At 43.8% G+C, this 25,319-nt stretch overlaps 1 protein-coding gene across 4 annotated transcripts in view; it reads left to right on the forward strand.

Moving 5' to 3' along the window:
* Positions 1–18,380: 18,380 nt before the first annotated feature.
* Positions 18,381–25,319, forward strand: part of USP30 (ubiquitin specific peptidase 30) — a 31,529-nt gene continuing 24,590 nt past the window's right edge. For 3 of the 4 annotated variants that reach the window (XM_024120891.3, XM_007129495.4, XM_007129494.4), the window contains exons 1-3: positions 18,427–18,602; positions 21,368–21,477; positions 22,625–22,807. In XM_024120891.3, coding sequence (XP_023976659.1) covers positions 18,520–18,602; positions 21,368–21,477; positions 22,625–22,807 — 376 coding nt within the window. In that variant the 5' untranslated portion in view covers positions 18,427–18,519. Of the gene's footprint in view, positions 18,603–21,367; positions 21,478–22,624; positions 22,808–25,319 lie in introns of all 4 variants that reach the window. The other variant, XM_007129493.4, reaches the window with a different exon arrangement.

Below are 25,319 nucleotides of genomic sequence, written 5' to 3' on the forward strand. Positions count from 1 at the left end.
GTCCGGAGCCTGTGCTCCGCAACGGGAGAGGCCACAACAGTGAGAGGCCCGCGTACCGCCAAAAAAAAAAAAAAAAAAAAAAAAAAAAAAGATGACCACTGGAATTAACCCAGGTGAGAGATGACGGGGACTTGAACCAAGGACTAGCAGGAGAGGTGGAGAGAGGTGGTAGGAGTTTAGATGTAGCTCAAAGGCAGGACCAATAGAATCTCCCGATGGATTGAAGTGAAATATGAGGGAAAGAGGGGTCAAAATTGACTCCAAATGGGATGGACAGAGTTACCATCAACTGGTATGGGTGAGGCTGAAAGGGGAGCAAAGTGCAGGAAAGATCAGGCGTTCAGGTTTGGACGTGTGCTTCCATTAGCCAGCATCAGGACATTTCTTAGTACTCTGAAAGGGAGACCATGGCTTCTAGGTACTTTGCTACCTGAACAAGCTGGAGGATAAGGGAAACAAGTCCAGAGTCAGGAAGACAAATAACACCAGCACCACTGGTTGAGCCCTTACATAGAGCCAGCCACTGTACTGGGAGCTTCCCAGTGGTGACCTCCCTCATTCTCACAACAGCCCTGCCATGCAGATACCGCCATTATCCCAGCTTTACCGATGAGCACCCAACCTTGGGGAGATGAAGTCATTAGTCCAAGGCCACCCACATGGTAAGTGGCAGAGCCAGGCTTTGAACCCAGATCTGCCTGACTCAAGAGTCCACACTTTTACCCCTGCTGCTGCTGAAACCCAGGAGAGGTCAGAAGATTCATGGAGGTGATGGACTTAATAAGCTCAGTCTTGAAGGACGGGGTTGGTAAGAAAGGAGAGACAGTGGATTGAGCAAACACAGGACGAAGTTCCAATTTCTTGTCCTTACTATAGGGCCCTGTGTGGCCGGGTCCCTGCCATCCTCTGCATCCTTCCCTCACGCCACTTGCTCATGAAGCGCCACTGGCCTGATTTTGAGCTTTTCCCCCACACAATTCCCTCTATTTGAAATGCTCCATCCTATCTCTTTTTCTGGCTGACTCCTACGCATGTCTGGGGGTTCAGCTCCAACGTCACTTCCTCAAGGAAGCCTTCTCTGATCCTCCCCTCCGCCATCTAGAACTACTCTTGGTGCATTATGCACATGTCCTTTGTAGCCCTTAAAACAATTCTCATACTTATTGTGCAATTGTGTGTTTAACATCCGCTTCTCCCATCGAACCGGTGCTGTCCCATAGAACCTTCTGCATTTCCGGAAATGTTCTGGACCCGTGCGGTCACGATGCAACTACAGCAGCCACTCGCCACATGTAGCTGCTGAGCACTTGAAACGTGGCTAATGCAGCTAAGGAACGGATTTTTCAAACATCACCTATTTTACTTAGAAGTCAAATCTTATATTGTGTATTATACACGAAAATTATTTCACATACTAATTACATAATTTAAATTTAAATAGCCACATGTGGCTAGTGGCTACTGTATTGGACATTGAAGCTCTAGACTGTGAGCTCCTTGAGGGCAAAGACCATGTATCTTATTTGGTCGTAGAATCCCTTGACCTAGGATGGTACCCAGGAAAATCACTGAATGAATGAATGAATGAAAGAATGAATGAATCAATCAATCAATGTAGTCTGCGTAACTTGCTTTCAAGAAATCATCCTAGAAAGGAGAGACCCAGGAAAATCTGACCTGCATAAGATCTCACAGTAAGGCAGAACTAGATATAAAATCTCAGCTTTCTGAATCTCCTGTACATGGTGCTGTGCCTGCGTGGACAGCAGGTGAAAGGCAGAGGTTGTTTGTGGTCTCAAATGACCCATCCTAGAGCTGTGCGAAGGTGCCTCTAACTGCAAGAGAGGACTATTTCGTAGACACCCTCATCCTTCTTCTCCCTCCCCGGACCCTGTAAACTACTTAGCAGCTTATAATCTATTAACACGTGGTCTCCTGTGGGACTGAGCCTGTTCCAAGGTCCACTCTTGCCCACCCTCTACAAGGCGCTCTGATTTTAAAAAAACCCATATTGCTCTCAGGCAGTCGGTTGCCAGCAATCTGTGAATAATATATATAGGGTGTGGTTTAAAAAACACCTATGTCGTGATGTGTAACTCACTCAGATTCACATGGCTGTTTTCTTTTATTCTTTTTTATAAATGGAGGTTAACATATTTCAGGGCTAATTTTGACATCATTCAAATGTACTTTGGGGTTTGCAGATTACATTTTGGGGGAGTCCAGCATAAGGAGTCTACAGATTTTGTTTTTATAAATTCTTTTTCAGATGTCATAATAATAATAGTTAATATGTGTGACTCCTTTGGATCTGCCAGGCATTAGCACACATTATCTCATCTGATCTTCCCCATAACCCTCTGAATCAAGTACTTTTATGATTCCCATTTTATGGCTAAGGAAACTGAGTCTCAGAAAGTTTAAGTCACTTGCTCGAAGTCACACAGCCAGGAAGTGGCACAGCCAGGATTTGAAGCCAAGTCTGTCTTCTCAAGAGTCAGTGCTCTTAACCAGCACACAATTTGGCCTCTCTAATAGATATTATAGGTATTTATGTGTATAAAAATCAGAAAAATAATCAAGAAACTTAACACTGGGGTTTGGGAAGAGAGAGACTTACTTTTATTTTTGTGCTTCTTTTTTGAACTTTATTTTCCCTATATATATATTATATTAGTACATTATATTATATATTAGTATAAAAACTAAATTAATTTAAAGCTTAAGTAAAAACCTCTTATTAATTTTACTTTTTTAAATTAAGGAAGGAATTGTCATTCTAGTGTCATGTCTATATATTAGATTAAATATACATGAATCTTTGAGTAATTTGCAAAGTTCACATGCTCTGACAGCATTTGAAAATGTATCCCAGTAAAACTGCAGTTCCAATATGTATTCTTATTCTGAATACCAAATTTCATATTTTAGTTTCTGAATTACTTTTTATTTAGAGATAATAGGTTCGTTTTTAAACATGATATTTATTTTCAATGAACGCGGTATGTTTTCCCTGAGATATCTGCACTCAGATATGTACATTTTTATGTATTCATAGATCGGCTTTGGATATTATAACTGAGTGTCCTTTAGCATTTGTGAAATAATGCTGTGTTACATAAGATATGCTATTTGAGGATCAATTAATAAAAGCTTAAAAGTAAAAATTTAATTAATTTAAAAATTTAATGAAAATTAATTTTATACTGATTGAGAAGCAGACACTACAATACCCTTCAGTACTTACAGCTTCAGAGAGCTGTATCAGTCACGCTAAAAGTCACTTGGGAGAATTCCTCAGTGGCTTAGAGAGGAAAAAAAACATTTAAGTCAAGAAAATACACACATACTAACAACAATGTATCCTTTCCAACAATTCCAAATGGTGTCTAGTTTTACCATCCAAATGGCTAGTACTTCTGAAAATTAAAACAAAACTCCCATTAATGTTCTTTTTAATGCCCCATCTCATACTCTTGGAATTTGCTTAACAAATCACCATCAGCTTGTGGTAGGAGAAATTTGTAAGCCCCTTTACAAGCTCCCTGTACTTGCCACTGTTTGATTGTATTCCCTCAAGATTTTCAGAGCAAATTTGGCATCCCTGAAAAATTCCAATCCTCTAAGCAGTGTATTCCTGAGTTCCCAAGGAGAGCCGTTGACAGTGTGTCTCACTCCAGCTAGCTGTTACAAAAGCCGTTCATTCAGAAGAAGGCAAGAGGTTTCAGCAACGATGCACAGCCCTCTCATTCACACACTTCATAAACAACAAGACTTTGCTGAAGCCTCCTCTCTAGGAAGGAATCCCAGCTTTTTGGAAACCAGTTTGCAACATCAGTATCATTCCCTTCTAAAAGACCTTGCAGGAAAATTAGGAATTTCACAGCATAGGAGAAGGACTGGAAAGGACCGATGTCATTGCAGGGACTCATCAATTCAGTCCGCATTTCAAAACAGCAGCTAATGCTTTCTTAAAACACAGCCCTCAAAATCCCTTTAGGATTGAGAGCCATTATAAGGGAAAACATAACACGGGTAGGTCCCCATATGATTCCGACGGATCTGAAAAATCGAACCGAGTCAGAGATACAGATGCTGAGCTGATGGGGTAGGAAAATGGCTTGTCTCCTCCAGGCCTAATTCTCTCCTCTGAAACAGTTCCCTTTAAATTCAGGAAGCCACGCCGAGACGCCCCTCTGCAGGTTTTCCTTTATTAAAGGAAAACCTGTCTGCCTCTCACTCGCCCCCAGGATACTCACGGCAGCTGCCTTAGCTGGAATAAGTCCTCCTCCATGTCCGCGCTGCGCCAGGACGAGCCCTTTTCATGGCCCTTACATGGTGGTGGTGGATGACGAGGGCTCGGGGGCTTCAGCACTAGGGCTGTGGACCGCGCCGCTTCCTCCCTCGGTGGCAGCTGTTCCGGGTAGGGAGCCGCCAGGGCCCAGCCCAAGAGACAAAGCCGCCGCCGCCAGGAGTCCGCGGCGAGAGTGGGCGGAGAGGAGGAGGTGGAGGGCAGAGCTAGCTGCGCGGGGAGAGGGGGCGGGGAGGGCCCTTCTGGTTAGCGAAATTTACAGGCTGTCTGTGGCTGGTGGTGTTTTACTGGGATGCCTGTGGGGCACACCAGCCTGTGAAATGGCTGTCCAGGTACCACTGAGCACTCCTTGCTTGACGACGCCTCTCTAAATGTTTATTTGTAGGGATTCATTAAGGTTGTTACTGGTATAATATTCTTGCAACCCAGGCTGCTATAACAAATGCAGAGAATGAAAAAATTTTATACGTACTCATGCATTGAAGCATTGTTTATTGAGCACCTACTGTGTGCCAGGCACTGTAAGAGTCACCGGGCATATGACAGAGAACAAGTTAGAAATGACATTGTCGGCACGGAGCTGAGGTCTTTTATTTTATTTTACATATTTATTTATTTTGGCCGCGCCGGGTCTTAGTTGCAGCATACAGGCTTCTTAGTGGTGGCATATGGACTCTTAGTTGCATGCGGGATCTACTTCCCTGACCAGGGATGGAATCCAGGCCCCCAGCCCTGGAAGCACGGAGTCTTACCCACTGGACCACCAGGGAAGTCCCACAGAGCTGAGGTCTTGTGAAATGAATCAAGAAAAAAAAATGTACGTTGAGTAGGAGAAAGCTACTCATTCATTCATTCAACAAGCATTAGTGAGTGATTTCTACAGTTCTGGGGAATCAAAGATTAATAAAACCAAATCCCTGCCTTCAAAATCCTCTTCATCTTGTTTAATGGCTCTCCCATCCCCCTTCCACTAGAATGTCTGCCCACCCCACTTTAGCATTTAAGCTCCATAAACGTTTGTTGATGTACCCCAAGGGCCTGGAACAATAAAATTTATTTATGGACGCTGAAATTGGAATTTTATATTCCTCCCTACACTCAACCCCAGGGCTTTGCATTTTGAGCATTCAATAAATGCTTGGTAAACTGAAAACAAACCTCTTTCATTCAAGTGAGGAGATTCAGTATCTATTTTAAGCCATAGAGAGTAGGGATAATAATTTATATCAGGGTTGGCAAGTTGGAGGTCTATTGGTAATGGATCCAGCTCACCCTGGTTTGCTCAGGACGTGAGTTATAGCACTGAAAGTTCCATGTCCTGGAAAGTGCTGGGCCCCAAGCAAACCTTGACAGTTGGTTACTCAACTCCATACAACCGTAAGCCAGATCCAACATAGAGATGCCTAAAAGGTTTTGAATACTTTTAAGTACAAGATTTCAAACGATGCAACTCTTAGATAAAACTCTAAGACTCATAGGAATAAGCCTTTATGACTTTGAATTAGGCAGTGGTTTCATAGACATGACATCAAAAAGCATAAGGGACAAAAGAAAAAACAAAAAACAGATATATTGGACCATATCCAAGTTAAATGCTTTTATGCTGCAAATGATACCATTGAGAAAGGGAAAAGACAGCCCACCAAATGAGAGAAATATTTGAAAATCATATAACTACTAAGAGACTTATATTCAAAATATGTAAAGAACTCTTACAACTCAGTAAAAGACAAATAACCCAATTTAAACGTGGGCAAAGGATATGAATAGACACTTCTTCAAAGAAGATATATAAATAGCCCATATGCCCTTGAAAAGAAAAAGTGTAACAACACCACAATCAAGATACAGAATGTTTCCATCACCCCAAAAGTTCCTCTCTGGCTCCAGACAACCACTAAGCTGCTTTTATTACTATAGATTAATTTGCATTTTCTGGAATGTATATAAACAGAAGCATAAAGTACATATTCTTTTGTGTCTCAACTTCTTTCACTCAGCATGGCTTTGAGATTCATGAGTGTTACTGTGTTGTTTTAGTAGTGCATTCTTACTTATCACTGAGTAATATTCTATTGTATGGATATGCCGCATTTTATTTACCTATTCAGCAATTAATGACCATTTTGGATTTTCCAAATTTGTAGTTATTATGAATGATGTAGCTGTGAACATTCATGTACAAGTCTCTGTGTAGATTTACATTTTCATTTCTCTTGGATAAATAAATACGGAAGAGTGAAATGGCTGGGTCATTGAGGTAAGATTATATTTATCTTTATAGGAAACTGCCAGCTTTCCAAAGTGTATGTATTATTTTACATTCCCATCAGTGATGTATGAGAATTCCAGCTGCTCCAAATCCTCACTAACACACAGTATTGATAGTTTCTTTAACTGTCACCATTCTAATAGGTGTATAGTGGTATGGCATTGTGGTGTTAATTTTTGTTTCTCTCATGACAAATTATGTTGACCATATTTTCATGTGCCTATTGGCCATTTATATCTCTTTTTTGTGCAGTGTCTGTCCAAATATCTTGACAGTTTGAGGGGAACTGTGTGTCTTCTTACTAAATTGTAAGAGTTCTTTACACGTTATGGATACAGGTCTTTGTTAGATATATGTATTATAAATTTTTCTGAAATTTGTGGCATACTTTTTCATTTTCTTAACAGTATCTTTCAAAGAAGAAAAATTTAAATTTTGATAAGATTGAGGTTATCAGATTGTTTTTCTTTTATGATTTGTGGTTTTTGTGACATAAGAAATCTTTGTTTACCCCAAGGTTGCAAAGATTTTTCTCCTATGAAAAAACTCCTCAGAGAATTTTTTCGTTTTCGCTTTTACACTTAGGTCTATGATCCATTTCCAGTAACTTTGTGTGTTTCATAACATTCGTTCACAATAATATGCCCTCTATATTTTTAGGTGTCCTTCCCTTTCTCTAGATCTCTATGCGTTATTTGGCCACGGAGGAATAGTGTATCTTGCAAAAAGGTTTGAGCAGGAAGACAGGAGACAGGGCTTGCGTTCAAGCATTGTGACCTTAGGCCGGTCTCTCCACCTGTATGTGGCTCAGTGTTATCTGTAAAAGTGGCACTAATCATACATTACCCTGCCTGCTGTCCAAGAGTGTGGTGAGAATGGAAGGAGATGCTACAGATGCCAGCGCTTAGAACTGGTCCAGTTCCAGAGAACATGTGGGGTGCTATAACTCTCATCATTTCCAGATGATCTCTATTCCTCTCAGTGTTCTACCAAGTATAGAGTGTTTACTTCTGAGTGTAATGGAGATGACTTTAGGTGATACATGGGATAAACATTTAGCCTACTTAAATGATCAAATACAGATACTTATTTTTATGTATATTAGAAAAATGTTCTTTTCCAAATGTGGAAACAATCTAAAAACAAAAGAAAATTTAAAATATGTATGTGATATAGATAAAAAAACAAAACTAAACTAATTAAACAAATTGGGAGATTAGGATGGACATACATACACTACCATGTGTATGGTATGGGAACCTGCTATAAAGCACAGGAAGCTCAGCTTGGTGCTCTGTGTTGACCTAGATGGGTGGGATGGGGGGCAGGTGGGAGGGAGGTCCAAGAGGGAGGGGATATATGTATACATATAGCTGATTTACTCCATTGTACAGCAGAAACTAACACAACATTGTAAAGCAATTATAAGCCAATAAAAAAATAAAATAAAAAAAATAAAGTGACTTCTGCAGACAAAAGAAAATTAAATTAAATAGTAAAGGTGACATCTGGGTATGGCCAAAAAAATTTAGGATGCTATCCAAATAGCTGAAGCTTGTCAAAATGCAGATTTATGGGCGTCACACTGATACATTCTGATCCATCTGGCTGGGATGGAGCCAGGAACCTACACTTTTAACCAGGAAGTCAGGGGATTTTTGAGCTAAGTGGTGTAAGGCCCAAATTTTGAGGAACATTGCTCCTAGTGTCTTAGTTATCTATAGCTGCATAACGAATTACCCCCAAATTTAGCATCTTTGAAAAATATTAACAATTATTATCTTGCACAGTTTCTGTAGGTCGGGAATCCAAAAGCAGGTTATGTGGGTGGTTGTAGCTCAGGGTCTCTCATGAGGTTGCAGTCAGATATCAGCCAGGGCTGCAGTCTCATATGAAGACTCGAAGGTCCACTTTCAAGATGGCGGACTCACATGGTTGGTAAGTTGGTGATGACTGTTGGCAGGATGCCTCAATTCTTGGACAAGTAGACCTCTCCATAAGATCCTCTCCTGAGCATCTACACAGCTAATATGGTCAGTGGCTTCTCCCAAAGTAAGTGGTCCAAGAGAAAGCAAAGTTGATGTGAGAAGGTCTTCTATGACCTGGCCTTGAAATTTACATACTGTCCTTATCACAATAACCTTTTGGTTACACAGGTCAGCCTTATTTGATGTGGGATATGAATCCAGGATATAAGGGGGTCTTTGGGGCATATCTTGGAGGTTGGCTACTACACTCAGCTTCCCTTCTGTATTGTTCCCCATGTTTGAAACTCTCAGAAAAGACAGTAGAGAAAAAACACAAGAGTCTCTGCCAGGAAATGGGGTGACTAACTTAATTGATGGCAGAAGTTAATTCTGTTATCAATTAACTCTTCTGGGCCTCAGTTTCCTCACGAGTCAGATGAGCTGGCCTCTCCTGGCCTCTTCAGTTAAGGCCCTTCCTGATTAGAAAAAGAAATAGTTGTGACTTTTAAGATGTTATGATCAGATGTTCTGGGAAGCAATGGGCTAAAGTCTTACAGGGCTTCTGTCTGAACAGGAGGAAGTGACTTTTAAGCTAATGCCATTCTTACTGGAAAATTAAAAAGGAAACCAGTCACTGTTTGACAACATAAAAAGTAACATCAAATAGGAGGAGACATGCAAAAAACCATATCCAAGTTCTTGGAAACTTGCATGGGCTCGCTGATTTAAGAAAATGAATATATGTGAAATATGAACTGATCAACCATATGAATTAGGTAATAATTCCCACAATTACTTTTTGCAAATCAATTATTTTTATAAAGGATTTATATTGAAGAGCTCCCAAGAAGGCTTAAATGTGGGTTTATTGTGAGGATCTGAGAGGTAAAGCAAGCTTAAAAGCTGATTTTAGGATCTCTCTGGAGATTGGAGATCAATCAGAAAAGGAAGGTTTGAGTTATAAAGGCTGCAACAATTCAGAACTACTGCATAAAGAAAGATAGACTTATATAGTCATCTCTTAAAAATGTTTCTAATTATGAAAGAAATAAATGATCACGGTAGAAACTCAGATAATATAGAAAAGCATTCAGAAGAAAATAAAACTTACTACTAATCTACCACAAAGAGAGAACCAGAGTTACCATTTTGGGGGTATAGCTTTCCAGCCATTTTTTGATGCAGGGACACATACATAGACGTCTTCTTACAAATTTGGAATCATATTTATCCTATGAGGTGGTCTGCTTTTTCACTTTTCATGAGCTTCTAATGAGCATTTTTTACCAGAAGGAATATCAATTCTGATGCTGTATTTCCCCCGTGGTTTTTTTTTTTTTTTTTTTTTGTGGTATGCGGGCCTCGCTCTGTCGTGGTCTCTCCCGTTGCGGAGCACAGGCTCCGGACGCGCAGGCTCAGCGGCCATGGCTCACGGGCGCAGCCGCTCCGCGGCATGGGGGATCCTCCCAGACCGGGGCGCGAACCCGGTTCCCCTGAATCGGCAGGCGGACGCGCAACCACTGCGCCACCAGGGAAGCCACTCCCCTGTGTTTTGTTTTTTTTTTTTTAGTGGTACGCGGGCCTCTCACTGTTGTGGCCTCTCCCTTCGCGGAGCACAGGCTCCGGACGCGCAGGCTCAGAGGCCATGGCTCACGGGCCCAGCCGCTCCGCGGCATGTGGGATCTTCCCGGACCGGGGCACGAACCCGTGTCCCCTGCATCGGCAGGCGGATTCTCAACCACTGCGCCACCAGGGAAGCCCTCCCCTGTGTTTTGATGATGCTTTTCAAGTTTAAAATTTTAAATTATCTTTTTAATAATAATGCATGCACATGGCACAAAATTCTCAAAGGACAAAAGGTGGCCTCAGTCACACAGTTCCCTTACCAAAGGCCAGCAGTGTCCCCAGTTTCTTAATTATCTCTATATTTATAAACACTTAATCTTATTCTCACACAAATAATAGCATTCTCTTCCATTGCCCTGCACCTTACTGTTTTCCCTTAACAACACATCTTAGAATCTCCCTTATTAGTACACAAGAGGTGGTGCATTATTTTCATAGCACATAGTACTCCACTATACGGGATTACTATAATTTTTCTAGGTATTTAGATGCTTCTAGTCTTTTATTATTAGCAACAATGCTGCAATAAATATCTTTATTCTCGTGGGTGTGATAAATATGTAGGTCACAGAGTATGCAGATTTGTCACTTTTGTAAATAGTCCAAATTGCCCAGGGTGAAGATGGCACCCATTTACTCTCCCACAGGATGCCCAAGAGTGTCTGTTTCCTCATATACTTATCATCACTGTGTATTGTATTTTTCATGCTTTGTCAGTCTGATGGGTGGAAAAAAATGTTTTCTGATTGGAGTTTTAATTTGCATTTCTTTCGTTACCAAGTAAGGTGGAGCACCTTTTCAAAGGTGTAAGAACCAGTTATGCTTCCTTCCTAACTACCCCATCAAGGCCATGTGCCCAAGTGGGTATTTGAAACCAACACAATGTGGAGTGCTGATCACAGTGTGGGGTAGTAATGGTCCCATCTTGATGGACTCAAGTCTGAGGCAGAAGTGTCCAGCCTAAGCCACAGACCTTAGATCCACACAGATCTGCCTGACATCCTGTCTGGTCACAAACCAGTTGTGTGACCTTGGCCAAGTCATTTTACTTCTCTGGGCTTTCCTCTTCTGTGGAGATTTTTTTTAATACATTATGCTTTATGCACATGTAACACAACTTTCTAGCAAGTCATCTTTTTTTAAAATTAATTATTTGTTTTTATTTTTGGCTGTGTTGGGTCTTCGTTGCTGTGCGTGGGCTTTCTCTAGTTGTGGCGAGCGGGGGCTACTCTTTGTTGCAGTGCACAGGCCTCTCATTGTGGTGGCTTCTCTTGTTGCGGAGCACAAGGTCTAGGCGCACGGGCTTCAGTAGTTGTGGCACACGGGCTTAGTTGCTCTGCAGCATGTGGGATCTTCCCGGACCAGGGCTCGAACCCATGTTCCCTGCATTGACAGGCAGATTCTCAACCACTGCGCCACCAGGGAAGCACCTGAAGTGGAGATTTTAATAGAACCTACTTGATGGGGTTGTTGGGAGGATGAAATAGGACAGTGCACGTAGGTACTTAGCACAGGGATCTAGCCGCTAGCAAGTCTTTGGCAAGCGGTTTCAATTACTATGTTTACAGCAAGGAAAGTGTGAAACCCGGTGTATGAGTCAGGATTCTCCATACTTCTCAATTTTAATTTTTAATAGTATAAGTATAGTTAGGTATAATCCACTTAAACAAAACTCTCTATAAGCGTATAAAGGGGTCCTGAGACCAAAAACTCTGAGAACCACTGAGCTAGAACTTTGATTTCTTTACTAAAGCAGTTGCAACTACTTCCCCTGGAGTTGGGGGAAGTGATTAAAAGGGAGGGCAAATTCTCTCTGGTTCCAGTGCTGTCCAGTGCCGTAGCTGCTGGCCACTTGTGGCTATAGAGTACATGAAAAACGGCTGGTTCAAATTGAGAGGTACTTAGTACAAAAGAAGAATGTAAATTATCTCATTAATAATTTTTCCATATAAATGACAATATTTTGGGCACATTGGGTCAAGTAAAAGATATTGATAAAATTAATTTTATCTGTTGTTTTTCACTTTAATGTGGCTACTAGAAAATTTAAAATGTTTACTTCCATATATTTCTATTGGACACTGCTATTCTGGAGACACACAGATTTGCCTGCCAATCTTGTTTCCACCACTTACAAGCTGTGTCAAAAGACTTTTTCTCTAAATTTCTTTTATTTCCTGGGATATAAAAACTGTGAAGATTGAATATGAATAATGCATGTGACGTACTTAGCGATGCATTTAAGTAAACAATAAGTTTGGTGGCTGTTATTATTAAAGGTCTCGGTTTCTCTATAGGTGTCGTCAGAGATGGGCCACATGCTCGTTAAAGGCCCTTCCTCTGCGATCCATTTCCACTCCGACGACAATTATAACTAACGGTGGCCAAGTCGTGATCCCGTTTTCAGGCGGGGGTCGCCCTCTTCACACCGAAAAATAAAAATGACCCAGGGTCCCTTCTGCAAATGGGATATGTGTAACTATGAACAGGGCCCGAGCAAAACTTGAAAACCAAGCGGCTCCGGGCCGCACGGCCTCCCTTAGTAACCGAGGCCGACGCCCGTGACTAAAGGGGAAAAGGTAAAGCAAGGCGGTGGTCCGTCGACTCCAGTCCTCCGGCGAGAACCACTTCCGTTTCTTCCGGGAGCCCGTCCTTCGGTCTACCCTCCCCGGAAGAGCTGGGACTTTGGCCTCGGGTTCCGCCGTCTCGGGAGCCCCCGGAGCCCTGGGTCCGGCCGCGGAGATCGCGGCGGGGGCGACGGCAGGCCTCCCGCGCAGCCGCGATGCTGAGCTGCCGGGCTGAGGCGGCGATGACCGCGGCCGACAGGGCCATCCAGCGCTTCCTGCGGACCGGAGCGGCCGTCAGGTGAGCTTTGGGGGGCGGGACGGCCGGGGAGGCTGGGACCAGAGGGACCAGGGTACCCAGGCTGGCCTGTGGCGGCCCTTTCACGCCCTAGTAAGGGTCCCTAGGGGCCGGAGTGAGCATTCCGGAGGTTTCTGCGTCCCGAAGTGTTGGAGTCCCAGGCCTTGGGGCGGGAAGGGCGACGGGCCTCCAGGGCCTCCAGGCAACGGCGATTCTGTCGGCACTCCCCAATTGTGCTGGCGCTCCCAGTTTTATCAGTGCCCCCTCCACCGCCCTCCTCCGCCTGCCAGTGCCTCCTCTAATCCTGTCATTGTCCCCAGAACTTCCAGGGAGCCTCAGCCTTGTCAATGGCCCCCTCGGAGCTCTCAGCGCCTCGCAGGCCTTACCGGACCCCTTCATCCTTTCAAGATACCCCCAATCCTTCTGGGCTCCCTAGTCATGTCAGTTCCTGGCCTGCTAGGGTTCCCCAAACTGTCAAGCTCCCCAGTCCTGCCATGGTTCTCACAACCCTGTAAAGTGCCCCGGATTGCTAGCGCCCCCCACCCGCACTTTGTCAGTACCCCTCTTCCTGTCACCCCCCCCCCCACTTTTGCCAGGGATCCCTTAGTCTGTATGGGTCCCTAATCTAATTAGTGGCTCCTTATCTTGCAAGAGCACCTAAACCAATCAGGACCCCTTAACCTGTTAAGGCTCCCAGTCCTGTTAAGATCCCACATTCCTGCTAGGACCCCCAATAGTATGGGTTCTCAACCCTGTCAGGGTCCCTATGTCCCTTCTCTCATCCACCCTCCCTCGGGCTCCAGGCTTCAGAGCTGAGCACTGTGGCTCCGTCCCTCCCCCTAAGCCCCCTTCCTGACCCTAAATGACTGAGACCCATTGCTCAGGTCAGCTTCCTCCCTCTGGAACTGGAGCAGTCTAAAGAGCTTATCATCCCAGGGATGGAAGTCCTCAGTGGCGATCCTGTCCAGTGCCCCCATTCTGTAGTTGGGACAGGGGCCTTGCAGTGGCCATGCCTGTGGTCCTACAGCTGAGCTGACAGTAGAGCTGTGGGGAGAAGCCAGATCTTTTCACTCCCAGGCCCCACTACTCTCCTCGTGTTGTGGGGTTTCCAGAGTTACACTGGGCCCTGGGTTTTTTATCCATGCCCTTCTTAGGACCTAGGCAGGCCCTCTCTCCCATCCTTTTGACATTCTGTCCTTCAATTTCCCATGAGCTTCCTGGTTTGAAGCACAGACTTGGCAGCCCAACAGACATGAGTTCAGATCAACGCGGCCTCACGTGAATATACCTATTGTGTAAAAATCAGCACAATGTTGCATTAAGAAACCTCAAGAATAACTTTCATGAATGAAGCTGAGATTATAATACTTGATAATTGCAGCAGCTAACATTTATTAAGCTCTGACTATACACCCCATGCATTAGCACTTATTCAGTCTTTACAATAATTCTGTAAGGTAGGTCTCACAATTGTCCCCATTGTACAGATGAGGAAGCTGAGGCTTAGAAGGTGCAGTGACGCCATAGGGAATAGCAGAACCAGAACTGAAGCAGATTATGGAATTCCACTTTCTTAAGCAAGTTCTGTGCGCGTTCTACCTACACTGTCTTGGGAGAACAAAGATTTATTTGAAATTCAGTCATCAGTTGTGTATCACATCAGCCATGACCTTGCAAAAATGTTGGTTGTTGTAGACAGAGTTACTAGTATTACCAGTGGCTCTTCCCTGAGTTAATGTTGACTGTGTTGAGGTCAAAACAATATTCACATGATCCATGTATTGGGATAAGAATATTTTAAACACACACACACACATATATGTAGCTAACACATATATACAGGTATATATTGCACAGATATATGTAGGTACATATATTGGTTGCCTTATTTAGTGGAAATACATAACTGTGTATGAAGACGGTGTTTTAAGTTACTGGTGAAATTTCTTTATTTGTAGTAAAAGAATAACTTCAGTATTCGAGTCAAGCCTCAAATGAAGAAATCTGTAATTTAATAAACATTTAGAAGATCTTTTATACTATTATATGCCTCTCCCCCACCCCGTTTAATAACCTAAAAGATAAATCCATTTCTATATTTCTCCAGGTCCCAATCATTCAATAAGTATTATCAAGAACCTACTATGCGATCTGAATACTTGGAAACACTTGGGATATGTTAGTGTGTAAAACAAAGATCCCTGCCTGTGGGGACTTTGCATTTCAGTTGCGGGAGACCGAAAATAAACGTGGTGAATAAGTGAAAGTTAGGTTGGAAAGTGGTGAGCTCTGTGGTAAAAAGAAAAAGTAGAACTGGGTAAAAGGGCCACGAGTGCAGGTTCTAGTAGTTTGTTAGAAGTGAAGGGATGGGGAGGGAGGGAGCCAAGCAGTGGGCCCTGGGGGAACAGCATCTGAGGCAGAGGGGGCAGCAGTGCAGAGGCCCTGGGGTGGGAGCTTGGCTGTGGCCGGGGTGGCGGCCAGGGGTGGCGGCCAGGACGGCAGCAGAATGCGAGGCGGAGCAGGAGGAAAGCCCTGGCCGGTGGGGCTCTGGGGAGGTTGTGCTCTGACTTAGGTTTTAAATCCTAATGTCTAAATGTGCTGATTTTCAAGACATAATCCTATACTGTATATTACTTTAATCTGAAAGCTAGGTATTTGGCAGGCCGATGGGTTATTTTGATGAAATGTTATTTCTGTGTACCTGTACCGGCCATGGCTCACGGGCCCAGCCGCTCCGCGGCATGTGGGATCTTCCCGGACCGGGGCACGAACCCGTGTCCCCTGCATCGGCAGGCGGATTCTCAACCACTGCGCCACCAGGGAAGCCCTCCCCTGTGTTTTGATGATGCTTTTCAAGTTTAAAATTTTAAATTATCTTTTTAATAATAATGCATGCACATGGCACAAAATTCTCAAAGGACAAAAGGTGGCCTCAGTCACACAGTTCCCTTACCAAAGGCCAGCAGTGTCCCCAGTTTCTTAATTATCTCTATATTTATAAACACTTAATCTTATTCTCACACAAATAATAGCATTCTCTTCCATTGCCCTGCACCTTACTGTTTTCCCTTAACAACACATCTTAGAATCTCCCTTATTAGTACACAAGAGGTGGTGCATTATTTTCATAGCACATAGTACTCCACTATACGGGATTACTATAATTTTTCTAGGTATTTAGATGCTTCTAGTCTTTTATTATTAGCAACAATGCTGCAATAAATATCTTTATTCTCGTGTGTGTGATAAATATGTAGGTCACAGAGTATGCAGATTTGTCACTTTTGTAAATAGTCCAAATTGCCCAGGGTGAAGATGGCACCCATTTACTCTCCCACAGGATGCCCAAGAGTGTCTGTTTCCTCATATACTTATCATCACTGTGTATTGTATTTTTCATGCTTTGTCAGTCTGATGGGTGGAAAAAAATGTTTTCTGATTGGAGTTTTAATTTGCATTTCTTTCGTTACCAAGTAAGGTGGAGCACCTTTTCAAAGGTGTAAGAACCAGTTATGCTTCCTTCCTAACTACCCCATCAAGGCCATGTGCCCAAGTGGGTACTTGAAACCAACACAATGTGGAGTGCTGATCACAGTGTGGGGTAGTAATGGTCCCATCTTGATGGACTCAAGTCTGAGGCAGAAGTGTCCAGCCTAAGCCACAGACCTTAGATCCACACAGATCTGCCTGACATCCTGTCTGGTCACAAACCAGTTGTGTGACCTTGGCCAAGTCATTTTACTTCTCTGGGCTTTCCTCTTCTGTGAAGTGGAGATTTTTTTTAATACATTATGCTTTATGCACATGTAACACAACTTTCTAGCAAGTCATCTTTTTTTAAAATTAATTATTTGTTTTTATTTTTGGCTGTGTTGGGTCTTCGTTGCTGTGCGTGGGCTTTCTCTAGTTGTGGCGAGCGGGGGCTACTCTTTGTTGCAGTGCACAGGCCTCTCATTGTGGTGGCTTCTCTTGTTGCGGAGCACAAGGTCTAGGCGCACGGGCTTCAGTAGTTGTGGCACACGGGCTTAGTTGCTCTGCAGCATGTGGGATCTTCCCGGACCAGGGCTCGAACCCATGTTCCCTGCATTGACAGGCAGATTCTCAACCACTGCGCCACCAGGGAAGCACCTGAAGTGGAGATTTTAATAGAACCTACTTGATGGGGTTGTTGGGAGGATGAAATAGGACAGTGCACGTAGGTACTTAGCACAGGGATCTAGCCGCTAGCAAGTCTTTGGCAAGCGGTTTCAATTACTATGTTTACAGCAAGGAAAGTGTGAAACCCGGTGTATGAGTCAGGATTCTCCATACTTCTCAATTTTAATTTTTAATAGTATAAGTATAGTTAGGTATAATCCACTTAAACAAAACTCTCTATAAGCGTATAAAGGGGTCCTGAGACCAAAAACTCTGAGAACCACTGAGCTAGAACTTTGATTTCTTTACTAAAGCAGTTGCAACTACTTCCCCTGGAGTTGGGGGAAGTGATTAAAAGGGAGGGCAAATTCTCTCTGGTTCCAGTGCTGTCCAGTGCCGTAGCTGCTGGCCACTTGTGGCTATAGAGTACATGAAAAACGGCTGGTTCAAATTGAGAGGTACTTAGTACAAAAGAAGAATGTAAATTATCTCATTAATAATTTTTCCATATAAATGACAATATTTTGGGCACATTGGGTCAAGTAAAAGATATTGATAAAATTAATTTTATCTGTTGTTTTTCACTTTAATGTGGCTACTAGAAAATTTAAAATGTTTACTTCCATATATTTCTATTGGACACTGCTATTCTGGAGACACACAGATTTGCCTGCCAATCTTGTTTCCACCACTTACAAGCTGTGTCAAAAGACTTTTTCTCTAAATTTCTTTTATTTCCTGGGATATAAAAACTGTGAAGATTGAATATGAATAATGCATGTGACGTACTTAGCGATGCATTTAAGTAAACAATAAGTTTGGTGGCTGTTATTATTAAAGGTCTCGGTTTCTCTATAGGTGTCGTCAGAGATGGGCCACATGCTCGTTAAAGGCCCTTCCTCTGCGATCCATTTCCACTCCGACGACAATTATAACTAACGGTGGCCAAGTCGTGATCCCGTTTTCAGGCGGGGGTCGCCCTCTTCACACCGAAAAATAAAAATGACCCAGGGTCCCTTCTGCAAATGGGATATGTGTAACTATGAACAGGGCCCGAGCAAAACTTGAAAACCAAGCGGCTCCGGGCCGCACGGCCTCCCTTAGTAACCGAGGCCGACGCCCGTGACTAAAGGGGAAAAGGTAAAGCAAGGCGGTGGTCCGTCGACTCCAGTCCTCCGGCGAGAACCACTTCCGTTTCTTCCGGGAGCCCGTCCTTCGGTCTACCCTCCCCGGAAGAGCTGGGACTTTGGCCTCGGGTTCCGCCGTCTCGGGAGCCCCCGGAGCCCTGGGTCCGGCCGCGGAGATCGCGGCGGGGGCGACGGCAGGCCTCCCGCGCAGCCGCGATGCTGAGCTGCCGGGCTGAGGCGGCGATGACCGCGGCCGACAGGGCCATCCAGCGCTTCCTGCGGACCGGAGCGGCCGTCAGGTGAGCTTTGGGGGGCGGGACGGCCGGGGAGGCTGGGACCAGAGGGACCAGGGTACCCAGGCTGGCCTGTGGCGGCCCTTTCACGCCCTAGTAAGGGTCCCTAGGGGCCGGAGTGAGCATTCCGGAGGTTTCTGCGTCCCGAAGTGTTGGAGTCCCAGGCCTTGGGGCGGGAAGGGCGACGGGCCTCCAGGGCCTCCAGGCAACGGCGATTCTGTCGGCACTCCCCAATTGTGCTGGCGCTCCCAGTTTTATCAGTGCCCCCTCCACCGCCCTCCTCCGCCTGCCAGTGCCTCCTCTAATCCTGTCATTGTCCCCAGAACTTCCAGGGAGCCTCAGCCTTGTCAATGGCCCCCTCGGAGCTCTCAGCGCCTCGCAGGCCTTACCGGACCCCTTCATCCTTTCAAGATACCCCCAATCCTTCTGGGCTCCCTAGTCATGTCAGTTCCTGGCCTGCTAGGGTTCCCCAAACTGTCAAGCTCCCCAGTCCTGCCATGGTTCTCACAACCCTGTAAAGTGCCCCGGATTGCTAGCGCCCCCCACCCGCACTTTGTCAGTACCCCTCTTCCTGTCACCCCCCCCCCCACTTTTGCCAGGGATCCCTTAGTCTGTATGGGTCCCTAATCTAATTAGTGGCTCCTTATCTTGCAAGAGCACCTAAACCAATCAGGACCCCTTAACCTGTTAAGGCTCCCAGTCCTGTTAAGATCCCACATTCCTGCTAGGACCCCCAATAGTATGGGTTCTCAACCCTGTCAGGGTCCCTATGTCCCTTCTCTCATCCACCCTCCCTCGGGCTCCAGGCTTCAGAGCTGAGCACTGTGGCTCCGTCCCTCCCCCTAAGCCCCCTTCCTGACCCTAAATGACTGAGACCCATTGCTCAGGTCAGCTTCCTCCCTCTGGAACTGGAGCAGTCTAAAGAGCTTATCATCCCAGGGATGGAAGTCCTCAGTGGCGATCCTGTCCAGTGCCCCCATTCTGTAGTTGGGACAGGGGCCTTGCAGTGGCCATGCCTGTGGTCCTACAGCTGAGCTGACAGTAGAGCTGTGGGGAGAAGCCAGATCTTTTCACTCCCAGGCCCCACTACTCTCCTCGTGTTGTGGGATTTCCAGAGTTACACTGGGCCCTGGGTTTTTTATCCATGCCCTTCTTAGGACCTAGGCAGGCCCTCTCTCCCATCCTTTTGACATTCTGTCCTTCAATTTCCCATGAGCTTCCTGGTTTGAAGCACAGACTTGGCAGCCCAACAGACATGAGTTCAGATCAACGCGGCCTCACGTGAATATACCTATTGTGTAAAAATCAGCACAATGTTGCATTAAGAAATCTCAAGAATAACTTTCATGAATGAAGCTGAGATTATAATACTTGATAATTGCAGCAGCTAACATTTATTAAGCTCTGACTATACACCCCATGCATTAGCACTTATTCAGTCTTTACAATAATTCTGTAAGGTAGGTCTCACAATTGTCCCCATTGTACAGATGAGGAAGCTGAGGCTTAGAAGGTGCAGTGACGCCATAGGGAATAGCAGAACCAGAACTGAAGCAGATTATGGAATTCCACTTTCTTAAGCAAGTTCTGTGCGCGTTCTACCTACACTGTCTTGGGAGAACAAAGATTTATTTGAAATTCAGTCATCAGTTGTGTATCACATCAGCCATGACCTTGCAAAAATGTTGGTTGTTGTAGACAGAGTTACTAGTATTACCAGTGGCTCTTCCCTGAGTTAATGTTGACTGTGTTGAGGTCAAAACAATATTCACATGATCCATGTATTGGGATAAGAATATTTTAAACACACACACACACATATATGTAGCTAACACATATATACAGGTATATATTGCACAGATATATGTAGGTACATATATTGGTTGCCTTATTTAGTGGAAATACATAACTGTGTATGAAGACGGTGTTTTAAGTTACTGGTGAAATTTCTTTATTTGTAGTAAAAGAATAACTTCAGTATTCGAGTCAAGCCTCAAATGAAGAAATCTGTAATTTAATAAACATTTAGAAGATCTTTTATACTATTATATGCCTCTCCCCCACCCCGTTTAATAACCTAAAAGATAAATCCATTTCTATATTTCTCCAGGTCCCAATCATTCAATAAGTATTATCAAGAACCTACTATGCGATCTGAATACTTGGAAACACTTGGGATATGTTAGTGTGTAAAACAAAGATCCCTGCCTGTGGGGACTTTGCATTTCAGTTGCGGGAGACCGAAAATAAACGTGGTGAATAAGTGAAAGTTAGGTTGGAAAGTGGTGAGCTCTGTGGTAAAAAGAAAAAGTAGAACTGGGTAAAAGGGCCACGAGTGCAGGTTCTAGTAGTTTGTTAGAAGTGAAGGGATGGGGAGGGAGGGAGCCAAGCAGTGGGCCCTGGGGGAACAGCATCTGAGGCAGAGGGGGCAGCAGTGCAGAGGCCCTGGGGTGGGAGCTTGGCTGTGGCCGGGGTGGCGGCCAGGGGTGGCGGCCAGGACGGCAGCAGAATGCGAGGCGGAGCAGGAGGAAAGCCCTGGCCGGTGGGGCTCTGGGGAGGTTGTGCTCTGACTTAGGTTTTAAATCCTAATGTCTAAATGTGCTGATTTTCAAGACATAATCCTATACTGTATATTACTTTAATCTGAAAGCTAGGTATTTGGCAGGCCGATGGGTTATTTTGATGAAATGTTATTTCTGTGTACCTGTACCTGTATATACACATATTGCATTTGTGATGAGGAAAGACAGTAAACTTATTTTATTTTTTAGATATAAAGTCATGAAGAACTGGGGTGTTATAGGTGGAATTGCCGCTGCGCTCGCAGCAGGAATATATGTTATCTGGGGTCCCATTACAGAAAGAAAGAAACGTAGAAAAGGTAAGAATGAAGCCTTTGGATCATGGTCTATAGACTGGACCCAAACTCTTATTGTTTAAAAACAGTACAAAAAGGGGAGGACATTTGGTTCTCTTGTATCTTCAATTTTGTCAATAGTACTTTCTTTTAAACAGAAGTTAATTTTAATGACTCATTATTTTATACCCCATAGTAAAAAGATTTATATTTCACCCCCACTAAGGTCATGAGTTTGAGACATGCTTCGTAATGAAAAATTTCAAGTGGCTTAATTGTCTTAAGTGTTCTCATTGCTATGGCCATTGTGTTTTTCAGTTGTACAGCTGCCTAACTGTGTGACGCCTTTGTGCTTTCACTGAATAGCTGCTAGTCACTAGTAAATGTTTCAAGTTCGTTTCTTCACTAACACAAAAATCTATTTCCTTATTTTTAAAGATGCCCCCCTTTGTCAATGTTGCTCTACTTATATTGATTAAAATTCAGCCTAAATAAATAAATACATAAAAGGGACAGGTGTAGCAAAATGTTGATCACTATTAAATCTGGGGATGGTGGTAACTGGGGTTCATTAGATATCTACTCTTCTTTTGTGCATGTTTGAGAACTCTCATAATAAAAAGGGTTTTTGGTTTGTTTTTGTTTTTTAATTTCAGCGGAACAGGGAAGTATGTCAGATTTTGTTGATCTCTTTGCAGAAGGACTGATCAGAATGGCAGTAGTGGTGTCTTTCCCACTGATTATAAGAAGAAAAGCATTGTCCTGGGGAACAAGAACAGAACAATTGTTTCCTTCTGTTGTGAGAAACATTGCTTTCTTAACAAAGAAGAGAGAGAGAGTGAGGGAGAGAAAGAGAGAGAGAGAGGTTACTAAGTGTTTGTGCACATTCAGTGGAAGCCAGGCTGTGCCAGACACTCTGGTGCATTTCAGTAGTCCCACGTGGCCCGGACTTGTCCCTCTGCGGCTTGTGGTCTCCTGAAGGGACGGCAGTAGGACTGGGCCTCGGCCAGGACAGGATGCCCGGCCCCCTGCTCTCTGTGCACGGGGACTTTCTGAGGTAGGGGTTCTCAGTCCAAGGCCACGGTGCAGGAATTCTGGGTCCCACATGGGAGAAGAAAAAGGAGATGGTCCGATGTGATGCGCTGTTCTCCTGTTCCCCCCGCTTTTGTAGGGCTCGTGCCTGGCCTTGTCAACTTGGGGAACACCTGCTTCATGAACTCCCTGCTGCAAGGCCTGTCTGCCTGCCCCACCTTCATCAAGTGGCTGGAAGAGTTCACCACGCAGTACACCAGGGACCAGAAGGAGTCCCCCCAACACCAGTACTTATCCTTGACACTGCTGCATCTCTTGAAAGGTACCTACCTGGCAATGTAAAGGGCGTCGTGTGCATTTTCAAAGCAGCAGCCCAGATGGCAGGCAGAAGCTTAATAGCCTTTATGTAGAAAAAGATCATACATATCATTATGATAAAAGCACTAAGGGCCCAATAGATAGAGACAGGTATTTTCTTTTTAAATCGAAGCTGTAATCGTTTATTTTAAAAATTGTCAGTTTAGTAACAGCTTTTTAGGGAAGGAGAAAAATCCACTTCCATTTAAGCATTTTGACTGTAAGAAGTGCTCCGGTTCCACAGACATCAGAGTTTAAAAACAAAAAGTGGCTTAGCCTAGGAAATAAGGTAATTCACAAAAGAAATAATACAAATTGTATTGCGATAGATACAGAATGCATCTAACAAACAAAATAAGCAATTTGGCCATCAACAAAGAGCTATAAATAACATAGTAGTGGGGTACCATTGTTTGGCCTGTCAGCAAAGATTGGAAAATCCACAATCCTGACCAGCTGTTGGGTGACACGTTCAGAAATGCTGGTAGTGGTGTAACTTGGGGCAGCCGTTCTGGAAAACAGTGGAACCACACAGTAATAGCTTGCAAAATGTTCAGTACCCTTTGACCAAGTAATTGGTGGACATGATTTACACTAGCCTGCAGTGGAGTTCTCAGGGCAAACAAGTGTGGCAATGGCCCAATACTGGCCCCGAGCTTGGAGAGTCCCAGTGTACACGGGCTTGGTAAAGGTTTTAAGAAGCCACCAATCTAACTTCATTTTGAAACCACTTTCTTTGACTGGAGAGCTGGGTTTCCCCCTGTAGCATCTGGACAACCCCACACGCAGATAACGAAATCTGCAGATGCTCACGTCCCTTATAGGAAATGGTGTAGTGTTTGTGTATAACCTACATACATCCTCCCATAAGCTTTAAATCATCTCTATGTTACTTACAATACCTGCTACAATGTAAATGCTATGTCAGTAGTTGCCGGTGCCTGGCAAATTCAAGTTTTGCTTTGGGGAACTTTCTGGAATTTGTTTTCCTGAGTATTTTCTTTCTGGGGGGCTGCACTGTGCAGCGGGATCTTAGCTCCCCGACTAGGGATTGAACCTGGGCCCCTGGCAGTGGAAGCGCGGAGTCTTAACCACTGGACCGCCAGGGAATTCCCTTCCTGAGTATTTTCAATCCTTGGTTGAATCTGAGGATGCTGAACCAGTGGGTATGGATGGCCGACTATATGTGCAAAGATCTCCAACCCCTAGTGGTAACGGGGGGGGAAAAAGGAAAGAATATGGTTATCCAGCAGTAGAATGATTAAGCAGTCAATGGAATGTTGCATAGCCATTAAGAATCATCTTTATGAAATGGTTTTGTTTTGTTTTGTTTTTGGGAGAGGGCATAGGCTATCCTATTAAGTTTCAAAGAGTGGGGTACGAAATATGGTATAATTTTACTTCAGCCAAAGCAAAAATTTCCACAGATTAAGGCTGGACAGAAAAAGCCAAAATGTTAGCCATAGCTATTTTGGCATGGTGCAGGTGACAGTTTAAAAACATGAAAAAAAAAAAAAAAAAACTTTCAATAATAAGCATGGGGCTTCCCTGGTGGCGCAGTGGTTGAGAGTCCGCCTGCCGATGCAGGGGACATGGGTTCGAAAAATAAATAAATAAATACGTCCATGATCTAAAATTTAAAATAATAATAATAATAATAATAATAAGCATGTATTACCCACATTGTCAGAAAAAAAAATTGGATTTTAAAAACACTCAGCTAAATATTGCTTCACTGAGGTATGATCTCAGCTTGACACAGAAACCGTTATGAAAAGTAAGTTCTGCTCTTCTGTATAAGAGGCAGCTTGAAAAAAAAAAAAAGGCAACTTGAAAATAATTTCTTTTACTGCCCTGTTAAAAAAAAAAAAAACATCCCAAAGACTGTGTGAAGAACTGACACGTCCACATAGGTGTCATAATGTAGGGTTAGGTGTTGTCCTCCCATTATATCCTTCCTTCTCTGCTTCTGCTTCTCAGTGTCTTTTATTTTGGTTTTTAGAAATAGTTTTTAATTATATAAATAATTCATGAGTAAATTCTTCTCGTTAAAAAATTAAAGCATTACAGATAAGGCTAAAATTCTCTTTATCACTACCCCAGTCCTACTCCCTTCCTTCCTTCCCCAAAGTAAAAGATAAGTGTAGCCTTCCAGACCATTTTCTGTGCGTTTAACTATGTTTCTAAGTACCCACAGAAATGATATATTGTTTTGTTTGTTTTTTCATGACCAAATAACGTGATATGTATTAGAAAAATGGCCCTTTCATTACTTGTAGCTCTACCTCATTCATCGTTTTTTTTTTCTTTTTGTGAGTTTGCTAGTCTCATGTATTTTGTCTTCTGTGAACTGCCAGCTCATATCCTTTGCCCATTTTTTAAAATTGAGGTAAAGGGGCTTCCCTGGTGGCGCAGTGGTTAAGAATCTGCCTGCCAATGCAGGGGACACGGGTTTGAGCCCTGGTCCGGGAAGATCC

The sequence above is a fragment of the Physeter macrocephalus genome, chromosome 19 (assembly GCF_002837175.3).
Source record: "Physeter macrocephalus isolate SW-GA chromosome 19, ASM283717v5, whole genome shotgun sequence".
NCBI lineage: Eukaryota > Metazoa > Chordata > Mammalia > Artiodactyla > Physeteridae > Physeter > Physeter macrocephalus.